Genomic DNA, 20,910 nt, shown 5'->3' on the forward strand with positions numbered 1-20,910 from the left:
CATATAACACCCAACCTACTCACACCGTCGGACACGCTGATTTACCGACTGAAGCGCTCCATTGGCTTGGAGTATAGCTATGTCTGCTGGGACTGAGCTTGAATAGCAATATTGGTTCACTCTTGGTTTGCTGTGCATTCTCCATTATTGGATGAGACTTTCACAGAATGAAGACAGAGGTGGTTTCTGTGAGTACCATTCAAAGAATTGTTTTTCCCATTATCTGTTAAGACACTGGATCCTTCAATATCACTAGGAAAACATCTCCGGGAGGGGGGTGGGGGTGGTGGTGTGGGGCTTTAAACTAAAAGACATTTTCACGTCCCCAGACGGCCCGGCTGACACCCGGTTGCCATGCCAACCACAAGAAAGAGCGGAGGCGGCGTGGTCGAGCTGGCCAACATTGACACCATTAGCTTGGCTTTACTGCCATCTTGTGGTAATTATTTATATTACACCCATAACGGCCCTGCCACAATTGCAAAAAAGGACTCGACATGTAAGCAGTCACAACTTTTTGTCTTCTACTAACGATAATGATTATGATTGTCATTTCTTTTTTTACTCTATTGATCCCCAAAGAAGAAACGTTTACTGTTGTTGCCATCCCGTTGCAGTTTTTCCCAATCACTAAGACACATTTCCTGTAATTATACACCACTTTCTCGAAACGATAAAGATGAAAAACACAACCACACACCCATTATGTACAAACCTCTAACTTAACAAGTCAAAATCAAACATCCTACCCAAAAACATAATCTCTTCCATCTAAATCAAACGATGCAGATGGCACACAAAAAGCCATTAAATGCACTGACTGTATATACTACTTATCATCCACTGGTCTCAAAACACTACTTAATACAACTGTTACTGCAGTAGGCTTCTGCAGAAAAATCCCTGCACACTTTGCAGCACCGTTCTACTACAATCAACACAAATTACGAAAGTGTGCAGGTACAGTATAAGAACACAATATCAACCTGCCCCCCCCCCCAAATTGTACTTGGCCAATTACCCCACTCTTCCGAGACGTCACAGTCGCTGCTCCACCCCCTCTGCCGATCCGGGGAGGGCTGCAGACTACTACATGCCTCCTCCAATACATGTGGAGTCACCAGCCACTTCTTTTCACCTGACAGTGAGGAGTTTCACCAGGGGGACGTGGCGCGTGGGAGGATCACGCCCCCCCCCCCCCGTTTCCCCCCGAATAGTTGCTCCGACCGACCAGAGGAGGCGCTAGTGCAGCGACCAGGACACATACCCACGTCCATCTTCCCACCCGCAGACACGGCCAATTGTGTCTGTAGGGACGCCCGACCAAGTCGGAGGTAACACGGGGATACGAACTGACGTTCCGCGTGCTGGCAGGCAACGGAATAGACCGCCACGCCACCCGGGCGCCCAATCAATATCAAGTTTTATTTCATGACTGTACAGCAGAGTGACGTCAGGTCAGAAAGTACTGTAAATTAATGAATACAGCATTTGAAAGTAAAGTACTGTAAAAATGCAGTAGTTCCCAAGTACAGTACTGTAAACCACAATGTGAAATATGAAATAAAAAAAGACAGTGCACACAGTAAGAGGAAAATAAACATTCATACCACGTCGTCTTCCTCAGAAGGGTCAGGACACGGGGGTGTTAGCCTGGCCAGGCGGCGGGGACGAAACCCTTCTGCATGGACTCCAGAGTAACGTCCCCACTGGTTTCCTCCATCATATGCAGAGGTTTTCCCGCCATAAGGATTTCTTTGAGATGCCTCTCACCGCCATGCGGAGAGAAAGCAGATTGTGAGTGATGTGTGCTCAGCATCGCTGCTTGGTGTTGGCACCTGGAGAACTGAGCGGTGACTGGGTTCCGGTTGTGACAGCTGAATTAAACACGTACCGAGTTCTACTGTTTTCTGGATGAGCACATCGTGCAACCTGTGTTGTATGAAGGCATTTGTTTTTCTTGAGTTTTGCACAGCAGCTTTCAACAAATTATACAAAATGTACATTTTGTCAGCCTCCGTTGTTGAATATTTTGATTTCAGCAGAAAGGCCATTCTGTATATCACAGTCTTCAGTCCAATGGAGCTGAAAACATGGTTTGGTGCCACGTGCCGCAAGCTCTGTGTGTGTGTGTGTGTGTGTGTGTGTGTGTGTGTGTGTGTGTGTGTGTGTGTGTGTGTGTGTGTGTGTGTGTGTGTGTGTGTGTGTGTGTGTGTGTGTGTGTGTGTGTGTGTGTGTGTTCGAATCCTAAAAAGAGAAGGAGAAAACAAATCAAATATTTGGAAGAAATCTCATTTTGGTATAGCTGAGCCATGAAAGGGATTTGCTTCAATGGCATCATTCCAAGTTTCAAAAAGGAAAGTTAAGAAAACTGAAGGACCTAAACACACTAAGGAAGGACTATATACGTCATTGCCGGTGTTTGAGTGTATGAGCAAACGTGTATGTAGCAACCTTCGTGTGGGCTTGTGTGCGTGCATGTTCGCGCGTGCGCGAGTGAATGCGTGCAAACACGTGTGCGTGTGTGTGTGTGTGTGTTTGTTTCACAAGGTAGGTCGTACATTTTTCTTGACAATATGGACCTTGACAAAAGCCAGGGGACCTGTGGAGTGAGAGGAGACTGTGTAGCTTCATCCAATCATGAGCTGGAGTACTGCAGGCACAACTCAGCAGTAGTTCTCTATCTAATAATTTTTGTTAGACACCCCCCCACACACACACACACACACACATGCAGCAGATGTAGCCCTCCCCCTGCTACCACAGGAAACAACCTCACCTTCTTAGATGTTAGATTTTACCAATGACAAATCAAAACTCGTTTACTGATGGTAAGCAAAAGGAGGGGGAAAAGAAAACGAGTCTCAGAAATAGATGTATCCAGATGTTTTTAAAATGTTTCACAAACAAATTTGGTTAGAAGTGAATGCAAAGCAAATCTATTTGTTCGAAATACAAACAAGGTAAAATAGTTTTTCCTTGTTTTCAGTTTCCCCCGTAGGATTTAAACAGAGAGGCTGGGAAACGTTACAGTCTGACTGCTTGTTCCGCGGTAAATAAATCAATAAACAAATAAAAAACAAATAAATAATGTCATTTTCTTATTTTTAAATTAATGATAGTGGGAGATAAACTTCAAAACTAGATACACTATAGATCACCGACTGTCTGGTCAGGGCTTTATGGCTGCCAGTTTTCTACGACGACGACTACTACTATTATTGTTATTATTATTGTTATTATTGTTATTATTATTGTTATTATTATTGTTATGTAATTATTATTATTATTGATATTAATAGTATTTTTTACTAATATTATTATTGTTATTAATATTATTTCTATTATTATTATTACTGTTATTACTAATATTATTTTTGATACACATTATGGTCATCATTAATACATGTTTTATTAAATGGATTAATTGATTGATAAAACAAAATATAGATGATGGATGGATGGAATATTTGTACTGTTTCTTATGAATTTATGATAAAATGAAATTGCAAAATGCAAATTAAAAATCAAATCAACCATTGGCCACATCAATCTGATACCGATTCTATTTTTATTAAAGTAACTGATTTTTTTTAATTTTCTTTATTTATGATGCACTCTTTCATAGGGCTTATTTTCAGGAGTCCCCGTGAGATTTGAATAATTGAAAGATGAAAACCATAATAGTCAAATAGAATAAAAAAGACAGGGATGGACCAGCCAGACCTTTCCGTCGATGAATATTTGAACAAAGTTACAATAAAGTGAAAACCGTTTCTGTTAAATTCAACCGATTACAGAGAAAAAACTATTTTGGTGTTGAATGGACGGCATGCCAGAAGGTGAGAAAAGCCAAAGTCATATAAGTTAGCTTTGTTATTCCCGAGTTCATCTATTGAATTTTGTTTTTCATTTTATTTATTTATTTATTTATTTTGCAGCATTTGAAACGAGGCAGCGATGTTGATCGCATCTATCTGGGAAAGTGAGTCAGTGGATGGCTGTTGGTATACTGTTTGGACCAGAGCCAGTCCAAGAAGCTACGGCCACGCTCCCGCTGCCAAGCGCAGATTTGTGATCCACCGGGGACGCTCCTCTGATGTCGCCCGTAGTTCTCTGCCGAATCCTGGGGACGATCCCGACCTCTTCATAATACCCCGCGAGGTTGTGATAAGAGATTAGGGTCATTGGTGTAGCCCTCATCCATGCCATTGCATGCATACATGTACATTAAGGCGATTTAGCTCAGGGGGGGGGTCAGATTAAGGTGATCCCCTTTATTCAGTAACATCCTGCAGCCCAAACATGGCGGAGGTTTCCATCACTGTCCCTGCAAGCAGAGAGGAGAGGGAATCCCTTCAGCCTTTAAGTAATTGGAAATAGGCCGTGGTGTAGATATATTGTGTGAATACAGTACACACATTGTGTGTGTGTGGGGGGGGGGTGTATGTGTGTGTGTAAGATGGTAGGTCAGGGGGACTATACACATACACAGGAAGTGTGTATGTGTATAGGGGAGGGGCTTCAAAGTAACGTTGCGTGACAAAGCTGAGAAAACCAGTGTGCAGTGTGGCGTGCCACTAATACTCTCGCGCGCGCGCATACACACACACACACACACACACACACACACACACACACACACACACACACACACACACACACACACGGAGGCAAGTCTCTTTACTCTTTAATGTCACTTCAGGTTAACGCAGCAGCCATACATACCCTCTCCTCCCTCTGCCTCCGTTACTCCCTCTCAGCCTCTCGCCCCTCTCTCCTTTTTCCCCTTCTTCACTCTCTCCTCGCCCCCCTCCGCTCCTCAGTCACGCTCTCCAGCTCCTTCTACCCCAGTTCATTCTCAGGCTGATCACTCCCTGCTTTCATTTACCCCAGCCTCACATTATCCTCCAATCCCCTGTCGCCTGGAGTCTGAACACGGCCATTCACTTTCTCCTCATCCTCATCTTCATCTTCATCACAGCTGTGTGCGCAGATATGATCAATAAAACTTTTTAAAGTATTTTCTTTTTTTTCCTGATCTCAGTCATTGACCCAGAATAGGAAAATATGTCGAAAGGGCAAGGGAGAAAATGTGTACACTTTGAGCCTACACGATTGGCGATCACAGAGTCTTGCTCAAAATTTGACGTGGCCACTTTGTGTACACATGCTAAGTCCCATCGACCTCAATCATCTATTATGTGTGTTTTCAGTCGTTTCTCCAGACTGCATACACACAGAGAGTTGAATCACATGAAGGGATTCAACTCTCTGTGTGTATGTCTCTGTGTTTTTCTCAGTACGTGGACTCAAAGCACTTCAGATGAAATGACTGTACCATTTTTGGCTTCGTTTTGTTTCATTCACTTGTGTATTTGATTTCCACCGAATTTGTATTTTGTCCATTTTCCAGCGGTCTTTGCCCACACTCTGTGTGTGTGTGTGTGTGTGTGTGTGTGTGTGTGTGTGTGTGTGTGTGTGTGTGTGTGTGTGTGTGTGTGTGTGTTACGACGATACGGTTCAGGTTTCACGGTTCATCCATCAAAGCAACACAACACACATACACAAGTCTGACATGGGGCTTCGACAACACTTTGGTCCTCACATCGCAATTAAGATCTTATTAAGGGTTCTGAGTTTTCAAACAGTAATCAATACATCTGAGATGTTCGTAATGTTGTGAATCCATCTGAGTCCACATGATGTCTAACAAACAACAACCTGGCTGAAGTGATGCTGATCGCTTTCTCAATAACCACCAAATGATTATCTTAATTTACATTTACATATCATGATCTCACACACACACACACACACACACACACACACACACACACACACACACACACACACACACACACACACACACACACACACACGTATATATATATACCGTTTTTGCCCAGAAACCATCAATGGTGTATATAAAACTGCTGAACAAATGAGGAGCAGAATATATATATATATATATATATATATATATATATATATATATATATATGTGTGTGTGTGTGTGTGTGTGTGTGTGTGTGTGTGTGTGTGTATGTATGTGTGTGTGTATATATATATGTGTGTGTGTATGTGTGTGTGTATATATATATAACTGTTGATAGAAACACTCAACGGTAGGAAAAGTGCTCAACAAATAAGGAGCAAAATAATCCTGGATTATATATATTCAATATACTAGATGGCTACAGAGACCAATGGCTAGATAGATATAGACTTATAACTGGTGTAAAATATAAAGGGTAAATTAAGTGTAAAAACAAAATAACAAAAATGAAGTCAGATAATCGCCCCAGAACGTTATGAAACATGGGGAATGTGATTATGGGCGCCTACCCGTGAATATTTTGATGCAAAAGTTTGTAAACGAGGGGTGTCAAGTCTCAAAACCACTCCTGGCTCAACCAGCTAAACCTCCTCCATACTGGTCTCAGTCTGGACGCAGCGTCCATCGTAACTGACCTTGCTCATCGTCTGGCCGTACCACCCCTCTGTTCAAAATACCCCCCCCCCAAAAAAACACCTCCTCCACACCGTTTACCGCTGAGATGATGCTGCCACTTGGACATGAGCCAGCCTGGAGCTTTTAAATGACTATAACACAGACATGCAGCTGAAATGACGGCTCATTCTTCCACGTCAGAAGTAATGAAGCTACATAAGGTCAAAAAGCCTCAAAGACCATAGATAGCGTGATGGCAGCCGGTGTATTAACGTTGTTTGTCTTTCGGGGTGTTGTTTACAATATGCATGCGTGGCTGTTATGGCCCTCTCGTAATTAGCTGCACCCATGTAAAAGTTATGAGAGCGAGAGAGAGAGAGAGAGAGAGTGAGTGGGGGGGGGGGTTCTTGCCATTGGCCTACTCGTTTGCTCAATCATTTGAACAATTACACCGAATGATGGCGAGCAGCGTGAGTAAATAGGCTTTAAAACAAACTGCCTGACTGAGGGCAAAACTCACATGATCCGCTTTGATGCTCTGAAACGTCGCGATGGCGACGATCCAGAGAGAGTTGAAACTTGTGCTCAGCCTAATGGACTCTAATCGGATTTTCATACGGTGACTATGAGCTAACGTGAGGTCATTAACGTCGGAGTTGGGGGAAACTCGCGCGCTTCTCTCTCGTCAGGGATTACGGGACGTACCCGCGGGACGAGACGGCGGAAGACAGCCTTCAGCCCCCGACACGCCGACCGGAAACGCCGCACAGCTGTTCGTTCAGCTTTAATCTACATTCTGCCATCTACCTTTAAGAGGCTTAATTAGCCGGATGGGAAATGGGAAATGTCCAATCGTGCCATGATTTTGTACACGTCTTAAAAGATTTCTTGCACACGTCGTTTGAATTTATCCTGAACCGGATGTGTTGCTCACGGGCTCTGCCGTCAGGACACGTTATAAATAAATAAATACATAAATATATAAATATGAGACATCAAGGTCATTTACAAGTCAGTAATAACAACTCGGATTGCCTACAGTTTCATTACCGACTGAGAAATCATCAAGACTCACCAAACACCATCCACAGCCGCTAGTCCCGGTGTTTAAAGCATCAGAGACGGCGGGCTTTGCTCATGCTGCACACGGACATGACGGGGGTCCGTTTTGAGAGGACTCTCCTCTGCCGGTATGAGCTGTGTAAAGGTCGCGGCAGGACAGGACGGTGTGTGGGGGTGTAGGAGGGCGTAAATGGGGTTTAGTGGGTGTAGAGGGGTGTAGGAGGGTGTAGAGGGGGTGTAGGAGGGTGTAGAGGGGGTGTAGGGGGGTTGTAAAGGGTGAAGGAGAGTGTAGGGGTAGGGGTAGGGGGGATGTGGGGGGGTGTAGAAGGGTGCAGGGATTGTAGTGGAGGTGTTGGGGGGTGGAGGGGTGTGTGGATCTCCTCTCTGTCGGGTGACGGGTCCGTCCTGACAGAGGTTAACGTACCGGAACAAGGTTAAACAAACGGACATGGCCGACACACCAGGCCTGACACGGACAAACAGGCTGCCGCTGGCTTAGTTGGCCATTTTAAAAGAAAACGCAACAAACGTGCATGTGATTTTAGGTGAACATGGAGACAAAATGTCAGCGGAGGGAAATATAATCTAGTGATTTAATTTTTCGTTTTTTTTTTTACCACAAAGGTAAAAGTTGGTATTAGATAAATTGGATATTCATCGTATCAAACTATCCAGTATTTATTATTGTCAGATGGATATTTGGCCCGAAAAAAAAGAAAGAAAAGAAATCAACAACCAACAGAAAAGGGAAGTAAAACGTGCCAGTCATGTTAAAGCAACGTGGGATATTAAAGATATGTGCGCTTTATATTCACATCTATGTCAGCTGACGTCACACAAGCAAAAGTCAAGAAAAAATAAAATGTATACTTTAGATTGTAGCTTCTATACTACAGTTTAACACAGTTGTAATAAAAATATATTGTAATTTAAGGAGGAAAAACAATTAGCAGTAATTTACCCCGGAGTTATGAGATAATTCTTCTGTTATCTACAAACTGCTGCGATGTCGCGCGCTCTCTCTCTCTCTCACACACACGTATATATATATATATATGTGTGTGTGTGTGTGTGTGTGTGTGTGTGTGTGTGTATGTATATGATTGATTGCTTATAATTGCTTATGGTATGAAACAGGCTTGTACTGTCTCATAAAGAATTTACTTGACTCACTGGATTTTATATATATATATATATATATAAAATATATGTGTGCGTGTGCGTATATATATATATAATTATTATTATATTGTTATAACTGATTAATACTGCTAAAATGAGGAACAGTCAGTGTCCGCAGAGGATTATTGTATTAAAACGTGGTGAATTGATGCTGTTTGATTTATCCTCCCACGATTTAAACGTCTGTATAGCCAACCTGTCAGTCAAATGTACAGACGTCCTATGGTCAGTTTTGTTCATGGTCACATGTTAAACCAGTGTCTGATAAACCAGAGATGATGGCCTGTTTCCCCCTGCACACTCCCTTTGCTCTCTACCGTTTGTGTGTTCATCAGTTACATCGTGACGCACTGTGGTCATACAGTCTACCAACCCACTCCAGGCTTTATGAATGCAAATTCATTTAATTAAGTATTATTAATTTGATTAATTCGTTCAGTGTTGAATTTGACATTTGACCCCTCATATAGTGGATTGTACGGTGACCTATATTTATGTGCATTAAGGCGTCTGGTTTGAGCCAGCTAAACCATCAGCTCCTGTAGTTCAGCACAGGGAAAGAAATGGATTAGTCCAGGCAAACTCAACGATGAATGAGTGTGCTCACAATAGATGCAACACACATAGAAAGGAAAAAACTAAACAAACAAACTGTAGCCTAAATATTATTTTCTAAGAGTAACTGGTCTGTGTTGAAGTTTTAAGACCTAGAGGCAAATAATAATAATAACAATAATAATAATAATAATAAATAACATAAAATAAAATTTAAAAAAAATCTTCAAGATCTATCACTAATGATATTAAGACAGCTTTACCAAATCTTGGTTGAAAGGAGGGCTGATCAGGTGCAATGCTTTTTATTGACAGAAATTAAAATCACTCCCACCTAGGGACTATCTATGGTGGAGTCCTGTCCTCCGGAAACCCTCGGGGTCGCCAAACCTCCGGGTTGAAAGTGCCTTTGTAAGCATGCCCCGTGAAGCTCAACCTGCTGATAGGGAGCTGAAAAGGCCCGGCCAAGGTTGTGCCAGGTCTGCCATCAGGAGGCTGTGCTGTTGACTTGCACTGAGGAGGAAGCTTGGGACAGAGATTATGGCCAATTAAAGCCCACTTTACGCTGGTCTGCCGGCGTCACAATGTCTGGCCAAGAGCGCTCACCTCGGCTAATACTATCAACGCGAACAAACTGAGCAGCGTAAACTTATTACGCACAGTGAATTATTAATGCTTAGCCAACAACACTTCAGCTGACAAGCGGGCTCGCTAGCCAAGAGGAGTGTGTCGGGATCTGTTTGTTCGGACGGTGTCTGGGTGAGAGAATCGCAAGACAGACAAAACACTCTGGGGGAGAAAGGTGCCAAAAAAAAACCTCAACAGACTGTTAACCATTAGTACAGGCTACACGTCATATGTGTATTATTGATGGGTTTGCAAAGACGGAGTATTAATTTGCATTGCAACAACAGGAACCTCTATTAGTCCAGCAGTGTGTGTGTGTGTGTGGGGGGGGGGGGGTACAGACCCACATGCGACTCTTCTGGGGCTTTACTTGGCACCAAGAAGTCGAGCCAGAGTTGCTGGCTGCTCACGGCAACACGCTTTAAAACCGGCGCCCGTTTGTGGTGCATTACAGGCCAGCGGCCAGCAGAGGGCTGTCTGCAAACCAAGGAGTAGACAGAGGTAGGTTACTAGGTAAGACTTGTCATCTGGGATCTCCCGTCAGAAGACCCAGGGGTGAGTAAATTAAGCGCGCGCGCGTAAATTTGCGCGCGCGTGTGTGTGTGCGTATTTGCATGCGGTGTTTGTGCAAGTGGGCGTTCAGTGTGTGTCGGTGTGTGTGTGTGTGTGTGTGTGTGTGTGTGTGTGTATGCGGTATTTGTGCAAGTGCGTGTTCGTGCATTTGTTCATTCTTGCGTGCGCTAATTTATGGCTGCATGCGTAACCTCAAAGAAAGGCATCCCGGCCCGGCCACTATCTCGCCGAGCCTCTCTGAATACCTCCGACCATAAAGTGGGTAGTGCGATGCCCGGAGCCTGCCAGTCTCTGCCGGCCGGCCTGCCTCGCTGTCTCAGACATAATGAACTAGGTCAAACCATCTCCGCTTTCGTTGACAATGGTATTTTCCAGAACCAATGAAGTCACACGCATAAGGGAATGAATGGCTCGTGAATGACCATGTGGACCTCAAAAAATGTTCAACGAAAAAAACAAAAAAACAAGGCATTGATTAATTCGAAACAAAGCGCACAACGGTGAAAAAAGAAATCCACAAAACAAAGAGGAAAAAAAAGTTCATAAAAATAACTTTAAACTGTTTCTAGGCCTACTTTCACATTTTCCTCAGACGTGTCGAGCTGAGGACGGGGGGAGACAGCTACCAGTTATTATCCTGGACTTTCTTACTCACACGAGTCCTCTCTGCACACACACTGTAGACTACATGCGATACACATCCCTCGTAGAAGTTTTCCCTCATCTCAGAAAAGACTTGAGATCTGTCGAGTTTAGTTTGGTTTCCTCTTTTTATCACGGGCAAGTAACACAACCGTAACTCCGTGCATCTGCTCTCACCGGGCACTGAAGGCTGGAAACAGGCTGCTATTGAAAGCTAAGTGTTGAAAGATGTCCAGTGGGATGCAGCTGGACATAGCTTACTGCTAATGCTATTATCTCGTGCACGCTGATGCTGAATGGATGTCAGGGTCGTGCTGACGTGGAGGGGACATGCGGGGCCGCGCGGAGCTCACTACCGCATGGGCCCGACGGGCCTCGGAAAGTAAAAGGGCACGCCAGGCCACATAAGGATCAGATGGGCTGAGAGAGGGGAGAGGGGAGGGAGGGAGAAAGTGAGAGCGGGGCCTCCGGGTCTGTGCTGTCTGCCCCTGGAGCACGGGGAGCCGGCCTGGGTGCCACATTGTTGAGACGGCCCGGTGTACACACAGAAACCTGATCTAATACAGTCAAACTCACATTTTGCTCCGTCTCACATATACACTCCAACACACACGCGCACGAACCCCCCTTTGTCGTGAGACATGTTTAGGAGACGTCACAGGAGCGGTTTGGCAGAGAGAGGGACCTGCAGAGAAGAGGTGAGATGGAGCTGTGGAGATGCTGTTTTACACGGACATCAGAGGAGGACGTGTTGGGTGGACGTGAACGAAGGCTCTGACGTCAGCAAAGACGATAACCACCATGTGGAGCACACGCCTTACAACACACACACACACACACACACACACTCTCCACCGCCTTACAACACACACACACACAGTCCACCTCCCTCCTGGAAGAAGGCATTAGAGGAGCCAGTCAGGAGCCCATCATAGCAATCATTCTTTTAAAGTGAACTTTTACACTATTGAAGTGACTCCTCTATCAAACGTGCCACTTTCTTTCTAATAATAATAATAATAATAATAATGAACTTTATTTAAATGAAATTGTAACGTTGTAACATTGTAATATAGCACATTTAAAGACAGAGTTTAGAGACACAGCAAAAGCAATATATAACAGGGCGGTAAATAGTAAGGCTGAGCAACAGCAGGACAAAATGAAGGTAAACTCAAGACAAAAGTTAAAACGAGAGGACAAAAGATGCAGAAACACAGTAGAGTGAAAACAGGGGGATGTTGAAAGATAAAGACGGTAAAAGAGATAAAAGACAGTAAAGACAATAAGAAATGTAAATAAAAATACATACAATTACGAGAATAACAGAGAATAAAAAAGGCCATAGGTGTATAAACGGGTTTTAACAGGTCTGATCTCCTCAGGCAGGTCGAAGGCAACGGGCCTGACGGCAAAAGCACAGCCACCTTTAGGTTGAAGCCCGGACTTTGGAAGCTTCCAGAAGGACCAACTGAGAATCTATATGGGCTCAGCGTGTCTAATATGCAGCCTGGGACACGTCACCAGGACACAAACAGGGAGCCAATGGACAGAGGCCAAGATTGGTTTGATGCGATGTCGTCTGTGGAGACCAGGAGGAAGCCTGGCTGCAGGTGAGCGAGGGGGACTTTTGGTTCATGCCAGACAGGAGGGAGTGTGTGAGGGCACGAGAGCTGGAGATGGTTCTCATTTGAAGGAAGCAGGACCGGACATCTTTTTTTAATCTGTGGTTCAACGCTTAAATCTGAGTCAAACAGTACTCCCAAATTTATCATCATGTCACCAAGATCACACACACACATACGCGCGCACACGCACACGCACAGACTGAGTGAGAGAGAGAGAAAGAGAGAAGGGAGCGAGGGAGAGAGAGAGAGAGTGTGTGTGTATGTGTGTGTGAGAGAGCGAGGGGGAGAGAGAGAGAGAGAGAGAGAGAGAGAGAGAGAGAGAGAGAGAGAGAGAGAGAGAGAGAGAGAGAGAGAGAGAGAGAGAGAGAGAGATTGTAAGTGAAAGACAGAGAGAGGTGGGAAACAGATTATCCGGCAACATTTATTCACAAGTGAGAAACTATGCGTAATTGTGCAGAATAAGATTTATTAGGATTTGCGAAGAAGACAAGTCATTGTTATCATATTAATGCCACATGATTAAATAAAATTTGTAAAAAAAATCCTCATATGTCTACTGATGTGCTCTAAATGTCGCAGGTTAAGAATTTGTGTTTCTGTTTGAAAACGAATTCGAGGTGCATAACCGTCATCTTCAGATTAGTCTACCAGACGTGTTTCCTGTGATAACAGGCCTGTACACTTTTCCTCAGATGGTCCCTTTACCTCGCTGTAGCTGATGCACTTTGTGATAATGATGAATTAGCATGTTATCATCAGGTGCAACTGAAACCTTACATAGCTCACATGGCTGTTGCATCGGAGGACTTTACGATTCGATTCAACTCATTTTATTACACAGAGGATCAACCGAGATGACTCCAGTATTTCCTCTAAACGAATTGTCAGGGTTAGAAAAAAAAATCAGACTCGTCGGAAATGTCTCCCGGATGGCATCGTTTTAGATGTAGAGATGGATACTAACGATTGTTCGATTATTATTATTTTGTTTAAAAAAAAACAGCAGATTTTAAAACTCACCAATTCTTTGACTAACAGCAGACATTTTGTTTCATGTTGTTGAGGAGCTTCCGTGTGCAGCAGCAGCTACCTAGACGCAGGGGGGAACAAAGCCGTCAGCCGACGCGTCGCCGCGCAGCCTGATGACGTGACAGCACGAGACAGGTGCGCGACCCCTCATCACAGGGGTCACGGTGCCGCTACTTGTCCTTATTGAGTGTTGGCTTTGAAGAGCGGCATTACTCTCATCTTCCATCTGTCAAAGGGTAAGTCTAGCCTTGGGGGGGGGGGGGGGGAGAGAGACGGCAGTACTAGGCAAAAAAAAAAAAACGAAAAAAAATATAATAAAACAAACCAAAACCAAACGGAACAAAACGGGAGAGCAGAAAGTGAAAGGTCACCGCCGCAGACTCCACTGAGGGAGATAAAGAGCTCAAATGTCTTGCCATTTCAACGAGAAGGGTAAAGACGCCTGTCAGCACTCGTTTGACTATGTTTAGATGGTCAAATTGGGACGGGCTTTTCTCAATACGTGCGTATTAAATGCTAAATTCATGCAGCACCTCGGCGGGGTGTGCCAAGTTCAACGCATCTCATTATTTTCCGCGTGAGACCATGAAGAGCTTCGCTCACAGCGCAGCAGCGCATCACTACAACAGCCCACTTGTTAAACAGGGGAAACACTCTCAACAACCGCTTTTTTATTTTTAATCTGTGAAGACGTATAACTTTCATTCAGACTGGATAAGCCTCTGGACAAATGAAGGACAGCAACTAGAAAGCCACACCTCGTATAGGCCGAGGGTGATCTCCGATAGCACTACATTTCCAAAATTTCTTCGTAAGCAAATGACCCAGTGCTCAAAACAAACGTATTAAAATATAGAAAAACCAAATCACATGAATCTGAGACACCCTTTGTTTTGCAGAATATAGTGAATCAGCTGTCAGTTATGACACGTGGTGCGACACAGAATCTGCTCTACCCCCCCCCCCCCCCGCCATGGGTATACACACCGGGCATACGTGCACACTCCCCATAACATGTGGCGTGTTCCAGCTGTGGACTGGTCCGTGGGCAGGATCTGGGCGCCTCTTGTGTTCACTTGTGTGGATTTAAGGGGCACGACCCAGGAGATGGATGCTGTCCTGGCGGGTCCGTTTTTTGATTTGCACCCCAATTGACCCCGATAGACACTGTACTACTCCTAGCGCACGCACACGCACGAGCGCGCACATGGGTTTTCTACTGCTTGCATATTCCCGGGGGACAGTAGTCTGTGCGTGAACACACATGTGTATGTATATGCGCAGCATTCAGTGGCCTACTCTCTCTCTCTCTCTCTCTCTCTCTCTCTCTCTCTCTCTCTCTCTCTCTCTCTCTCTCTCTCTCTCTCTCTCTCTCTCTCCCCTCTCTCTCTCTGCGCCGCGCACACGCTCGTTCAGACTAAGCAATGACCGACGTGGAGAGACAGTAGCTCGCCTTTCTTTCCTCGGACAACCCCATTTGCTCCTGTGTTCGTCCAATCGTTGGATGCCCCCATGCAGCTCGCCAAGCCTCTGCCTTGGCGTTTCTCCGCATAGAGCCGCTCCCGTCTCCTCTCTCGTGCCGCTGGCATCACGGAGCTCCGCGTCCCCGTTCCTGACATGAGCCGCCGTCGACCGTGCACCACGCATGGGATACGCTGAACGGCATCTGAAATGGTCATTTGGACCTTCTCCGGGCGAACCGCACGATCCAGAGGGGAGGTTGGCGTAACAGCGTGAGAGACGGACGGACGGACGGACGGACGGACGGACGATCCCAGTGGGAAGTTGCTCGGGTGGATCCTTGCGTCGGTTAAAAAGAAAATGCAGGAGAAGCTCGCAAACAACCAGACACCCGCATCGTCGAGGGCTTCCTCGTTTTTCATCGAGAATCTACTGGGCACGGGGCGCGTCGGGCAGGAGTCGACGGCGGAGCGGAATCGGGTCAACGCCGAAAGGGTGGGCGTCAGCAGGGGAGAGGAGATGGGCTTTCCCGTCACAATCCTGACGGGATACGACGAAACCAAATGTGCTCAAACGCCCACCGGCTACTGCCTGTCGGCGCGCTCTGCCGAGGCAGCCTCTCCGTTTGGATGCTACGGCGCGGGGGCTGCTCCCAACCTGGACGCGTTGGACGCGCCAAGCAGTAAGTACAGGCCTACTCACTGATGTGTGTGTATACATGTGTTTACATATAGGTCGGCTGTATGGGTCTTCTTGCTCCGATGCCTACGTATAAACAGTTAGCCTATGACCAGCATCGTACACTTGTTAAGAGATCATCACACAAAACGCTACAGCCGGTTGTTGTTGTTGTTGTTACGTTAGAGTATATGTAGTAGTCTCGCTGTTACGTCGGGGAATGTGCTCGGTTAGACAATGGTCTTATGTTCAGGTCACTGCCATACGGAAGTCATTTCCACGCCTGGCACACAGCGCCTCCAGTTAACGGGGGAAAACAATAATAGCGGTGCCATTACTGGACGTGTTAAAAGCTTTGGAGCCACACTGCTCTGTTCGATCCACGTCTCCCTATATGGGTAGTGCAGATGCTGCTCCCACCTCCACATCCTCTCTGACCGGACCAAGGCCCATTTTGGTTCGGTTTTTTTCTCCATGAAAGCGTTTATCTTTTCATCCAAGTGGGCTCCCTTCGGCAATGAAACAATTCCACGTTGTTTGGTCAACACACTTATCCCGACTCATGGTGACGCACGAAGCAAAGAAGTCCTCCAGAAGAACTCCTTAACTTAGACCACAGACCTTACACACGTCCGTGCGCGTCAAAACGAGCCATTGGCGCCGCTTCACCAGTCAGCCTTACAGCGCCGTGCTTGCTGGAGCTAATCATTAGAAAGTTTGTCTTGGGGTACGCGAACCAAGTCTGCGCCACGTCTCCCTTCTCCGGTCCTCGACTCAAGGGTGTCCCCTTTGCCGCAATAACCGAGGCCCAGACGCGCACGATAGCGGCCTATCCCATCACATTAGCTGCAAATGCGTCTTACAGCCAACGTGTCTTTCTGTCCATTCAGGTCCGAGAGATGACACACGGGGTTCAGAGGATCGCTGCTGCTCCATGTCGACCAGCGACAGAGACTCCCCCGCCGTGTCCGAGCCCGCCGAGGGCGGCGATGAAACCGACAGGAAGACGGACGACAGCGAGGAGGTGCAGAACAACAGCTTTGACGAACGTTCGGACCACGAGGCGCTCTCGGACCCGAGCTCTGCGCGGAAGAAGAAAACCCGAACCGTTTTCAGCCGCAGCCAGGTGTTCCAGCTGGAGTCCACCTTCGACATGAAGCGCTACCTCAGCAGCTCGGAGAGGGCCGGCCTGGCGGCCTCCCTCCACCTGACCGAGACCCAGGTCAAAATCTGGTTCCAGAACCGCCGGAACAAATGGAAGAGACAGCTCGCGGCGGACCTCGAGGCCGCCAGCGTTTCTAACTCCTCTCAGCGGATTGTCAGGGTGCCCATCCTGTACCACGAGAGCCCCGGGCCCGGCGCGAGCGCCGCCGCCGCAGCCGCCGCCGCCGCCGCGCTGGGCTTCAATCTGAACCTGCACCAGATCTCCCACGCGCCCGTCTCCATCAACTACCCCTTGTCCTCGTTCGCTCACTCCATGAGCATGCTGAGGTCGCAGATGACCGGCTTAGTTTAAGAAACTGCTGAGACCGTGCGGGATCAAACCTTGTGTTGTTTGTGCATATCATCTGCCTACTATATTGATAATCGTGCAATAACTCACACGCGGCCGCGGGAAACCATGTTGTTGACTGCATCCAAAGAAATCCTCTGCAGAGACCAGAATTATAGCTATTATACAAGAACCAATCATTTTTATGTTTCATTTTTTGCAAAAATAAATAAATAACAAATATTTGCAAAAGTCTATATACTCTTGTCACTGTAGGCGACGGTAATACTCTCTTAAGCATGCAGAGGCCGGGAGGACAGGCCCCTTTTTATATACGTTTTAAATAGCTATACACACATATTTTTACAGTCTTTTTTTATATTTAAAGCCACTGTTTTCCAACAATGTCACTTTTTCACGTAATAGGTAAATAAAGAAAAAAAAATCAAGCACAAAGTATGCGGTGTACTGTGTCTCATTGTATATATGCAGTTTTGCGCAACTTAAGCCAGTTATACTTTCTATACACATATATACACACATATATATATATATATATATATATATATATATATATGTGTGTGTGTGTGTGTGTGTGTGTGTGTGTGTTTGTCTGGATGAGGACTATGTAGGCCCACTGATTGCAAATCCTCAAATTGCGACATTTAAACTAGCAAAGAATAATTAATTAAACAAACAAACAAACAAGCAGCTGAATATATATATATATATATATATATATATATGTAAATACATAAATGGTCCGACCTTGTGTTTGGAGGGATATGCTTATTTGCAAAATGCATATATTCGTTGCCTCTTGTTGGGGTTTCAATGTAAATAAGTGAACATGTAGACCCACTGACTTTATACACACACACACACACACACACACACACACACACACACACACACACACACACACACACACACACACACACACACACACACGGTGGCATCATTCACATTCATGAACAACAGGAAGATGCACGCGACGGGTTCTTCCTGACATAACGTGACACATGGTATATGTATCATGTAATATGTATCATTTAATATGCAACATGTATCATGTGTCCTGTCGGACAGTATCACTGGCAAAGCCTTTACACTCATTTGTTTATTAAACGCACACACCTGTGTGTGTGTGTGTGTGTGTGTGTGTGTGAGAGAGATTTTTGTTGTATTGGAGTGAAGGCTGTAACACCGTATCAGCTGACCATCCTGCTGAAAATCTGATGTGTTATCAGAGGGGACACCCGTGATAGATGTGGAGTCCGATTTTTTGGGGGTTTTTTTGGGTCAGGCATCTTTTTCAAACGAATACCAACAGATTCACGTGATAAGTTACAGTTGTTTATTTTTTCTTAATGTAAAATAATAATCAGTAAAACGGTCCCTGGGAATCAAGTGAAACAACTAGCGAGTGTTTCAGAAAGTAATATTAATAGGCTAAAAGTTGGCATTTTGTCAGGAAAACTATCAAGAGGACTGTGATAGCAGCAGCAGCAGTTATTTCCCCTACATGGCGGTGAAGCAGCTGATGTGTGTCTTTAAAGAACACCAACAAGCCGATTTGTTGGTAAGTTATTACTGTAATAGTGAACCAAGTTATGTTACTATTATGATACACATTTCCCGAAAACACGTTTGTTAAAAATAGATAAATAAATAAATAACTTCAGGGAAACTATAGTCTACATAAATACATGAACATGTGGGAAACACACACACACACATGTCCAAACTACACGGTCGCATCGTCGGCTCGTAATCTGCGGACGTTGTAGGGCAAAGCGCAGCGCCGGGCTCGGACGCAGAGGAAGAGTGGGTGGAGAAAGACATACAACGCTATACTCCCCCTCTGCCCCGCGCTGTAATTGGCCCCTGGACCTTTCGTTCCTCTGGACCAATGAACGGGGACAAAAGCCGCCCCGTGCGCTCCGTTCAGCGCTAACAGTGACGGCGGCGCGCGGACGGCCCGCCAGTGCCTCGCCACAGTGGCTGCATGCTGCGGTGGTGCTCCCCGCGCGACGTACCGACGAGAGCAGCCCCGTCTCGCCGACCACCACACAGAGACTGCGACGGGAGAGGATTAACGCGCCGGTGAATATGAACAAAGAGGAGGGACCATGCCGACCCACCGCCTCTCTCAAATTCACCATTGACAATATTCTGAACCTCAAGACAAGCGGAAGGAAGTATGACAGTTGTCACTCCGCGAGACCGCTGCCGGATGACACGGACGCACGGGCGCGTAAAGGAGCTTTCCAAAGCCACTACGAGGCGCGCAGCATCCAGCGCGGCCAGCATCCATTCAGCGCACATCGCGAGAGGGGTACGTATGTGAACATGAAGCGGTGCGTCAAATCACTCCGCAACAGCGCACGCATCGCGCGCTTCTGTTGGCCATTACACTTGTCTGTCTTCTGTTGAGATCGGTTTGTGTGAGTCTGTAGCTACATCGGTTTGTGTGAGTCTGTAGCTACATCGGTTTGTGTGAGTCTGTAGCTACATCGGTTTGTGTAAGTCTGTAGCTACATCGGTTTGTGTGAGTCCGTAGCTACATCGGTTTATGTGAGTCCGTAGCTACGCCCTAGTAGATGCAACGGTATCAGGCTGAACGTTGTTAACAATCCGACTGCGTTTGGTCCTCAGAGGCGGTGGGTGACGGTGACGGGGCGGCGGAGCTCATCGGCCACCGGGACCAGGGCAGCAAGGCGCAGCAGGAGCGCTTCGAAAGCGGCGACAGCAGCTGCGACGACGCCGCGACGGCGGAGCCCGACAAGGGCTGCGGCTCGTCCGCCAAGAAGAACAAAATGATCGCCAAAAAGAAAACGCGCACCATCTTCTCCAAGAGACAGATCTTCCAGCTGGAGTCCACCTTCGACATGAAGCGCTACCTGAGCAGCGCGGAGCGCGCCTGCCTGGCCAGCTCGCTGCAGCTCACGGAGACCCAGGTCAAAATATGGTTTCAGAACCGCAGGAATAAGTTGAAACGTCAGATTTCCACCGAGATCGACGGACCCGTTTCAGATTTCCCCGAGACTGTGAAGCCCGTGGTGGTGGGCCCGCTGCCGCCCCTTTATAAAGAGAGCAGCCTGCTGGGCAGATGCTTGCTGCCCGTGCCCCTGCCCATCGTCTACCCGGGGAATAGCACGCCTTACATATGCTTCTCCAACGCCAGCAAATACTTCAGCCTGTACGATGGGGACGTATGACGGTTTCGCGACATCCGCCACTGACACAGACAATTTCTGGGATCTTTTGCTGACTTTCAAGCATGTCTGGGCCGACCGTGTTGAGACTATGTGGAGTCGGAGCTGCGGCCCTGGGACTGCCGCGGGACCATGTGAGGAGGGCAGAGCACGCGTCACCTAGAAACGACATGATTCGGTATTATTTATTTTTCGAATGAGAACATTGGAATTGGTGCAGGCCGAACACTTGATGTGCTGTAGCAGCCTACATGAGAAATGATTTTTTTTTAGCAGGGTAAGCTAATGGTAGCCTAGTGGGAGGCCTAA

At 46.3% G+C, this 20,910-nt stretch overlaps 2 protein-coding genes across 2 annotated transcripts; both read left to right on the plus strand.

Moving 5' to 3' along the window:
- Positions 1-15,573: 15,573 nt before the first annotated feature.
- Positions 15,574-17,692, plus strand: hmx1 (H6 family homeobox 1). Its single transcript, XM_056280524.1, has 2 exons — positions 15,574-15,895; positions 16,782-17,692. The coding sequence occupies exons 1-2, from the start codon at positions 15,574-15,576 to the stop codon at positions 17,405-17,407; spliced, it is 948 nt and encodes a 315-aa protein (XP_056136499.1). The 3' UTR covers positions 17,408-17,692.
- Positions 17,693-19,495: 1,803 nt separating this feature from the next.
- Positions 19,496-20,604, plus strand: hmx4 (H6 family homeobox 4). The gene is made up of 2 exons (XM_056280525.1): positions 19,496-19,721; positions 20,042-20,604. Exons 1-2 carry the CDS (start codon positions 19,496-19,498, stop codon positions 20,602-20,604), a joined length of 789 nt encoding a protein of 262 aa, XP_056136500.1.
- Positions 20,605-20,910: the final 306 nt, after the last annotated feature.

The sequence above is a fragment of the Lampris incognitus genome, chromosome 5 (assembly GCF_029633865.1).
Source record: "Lampris incognitus isolate fLamInc1 chromosome 5, fLamInc1.hap2, whole genome shotgun sequence".
In the NCBI taxonomy this organism is placed as follows: Eukaryota; Metazoa; Chordata; class Actinopteri; order Lampriformes; family Lampridae; genus Lampris; species Lampris incognitus.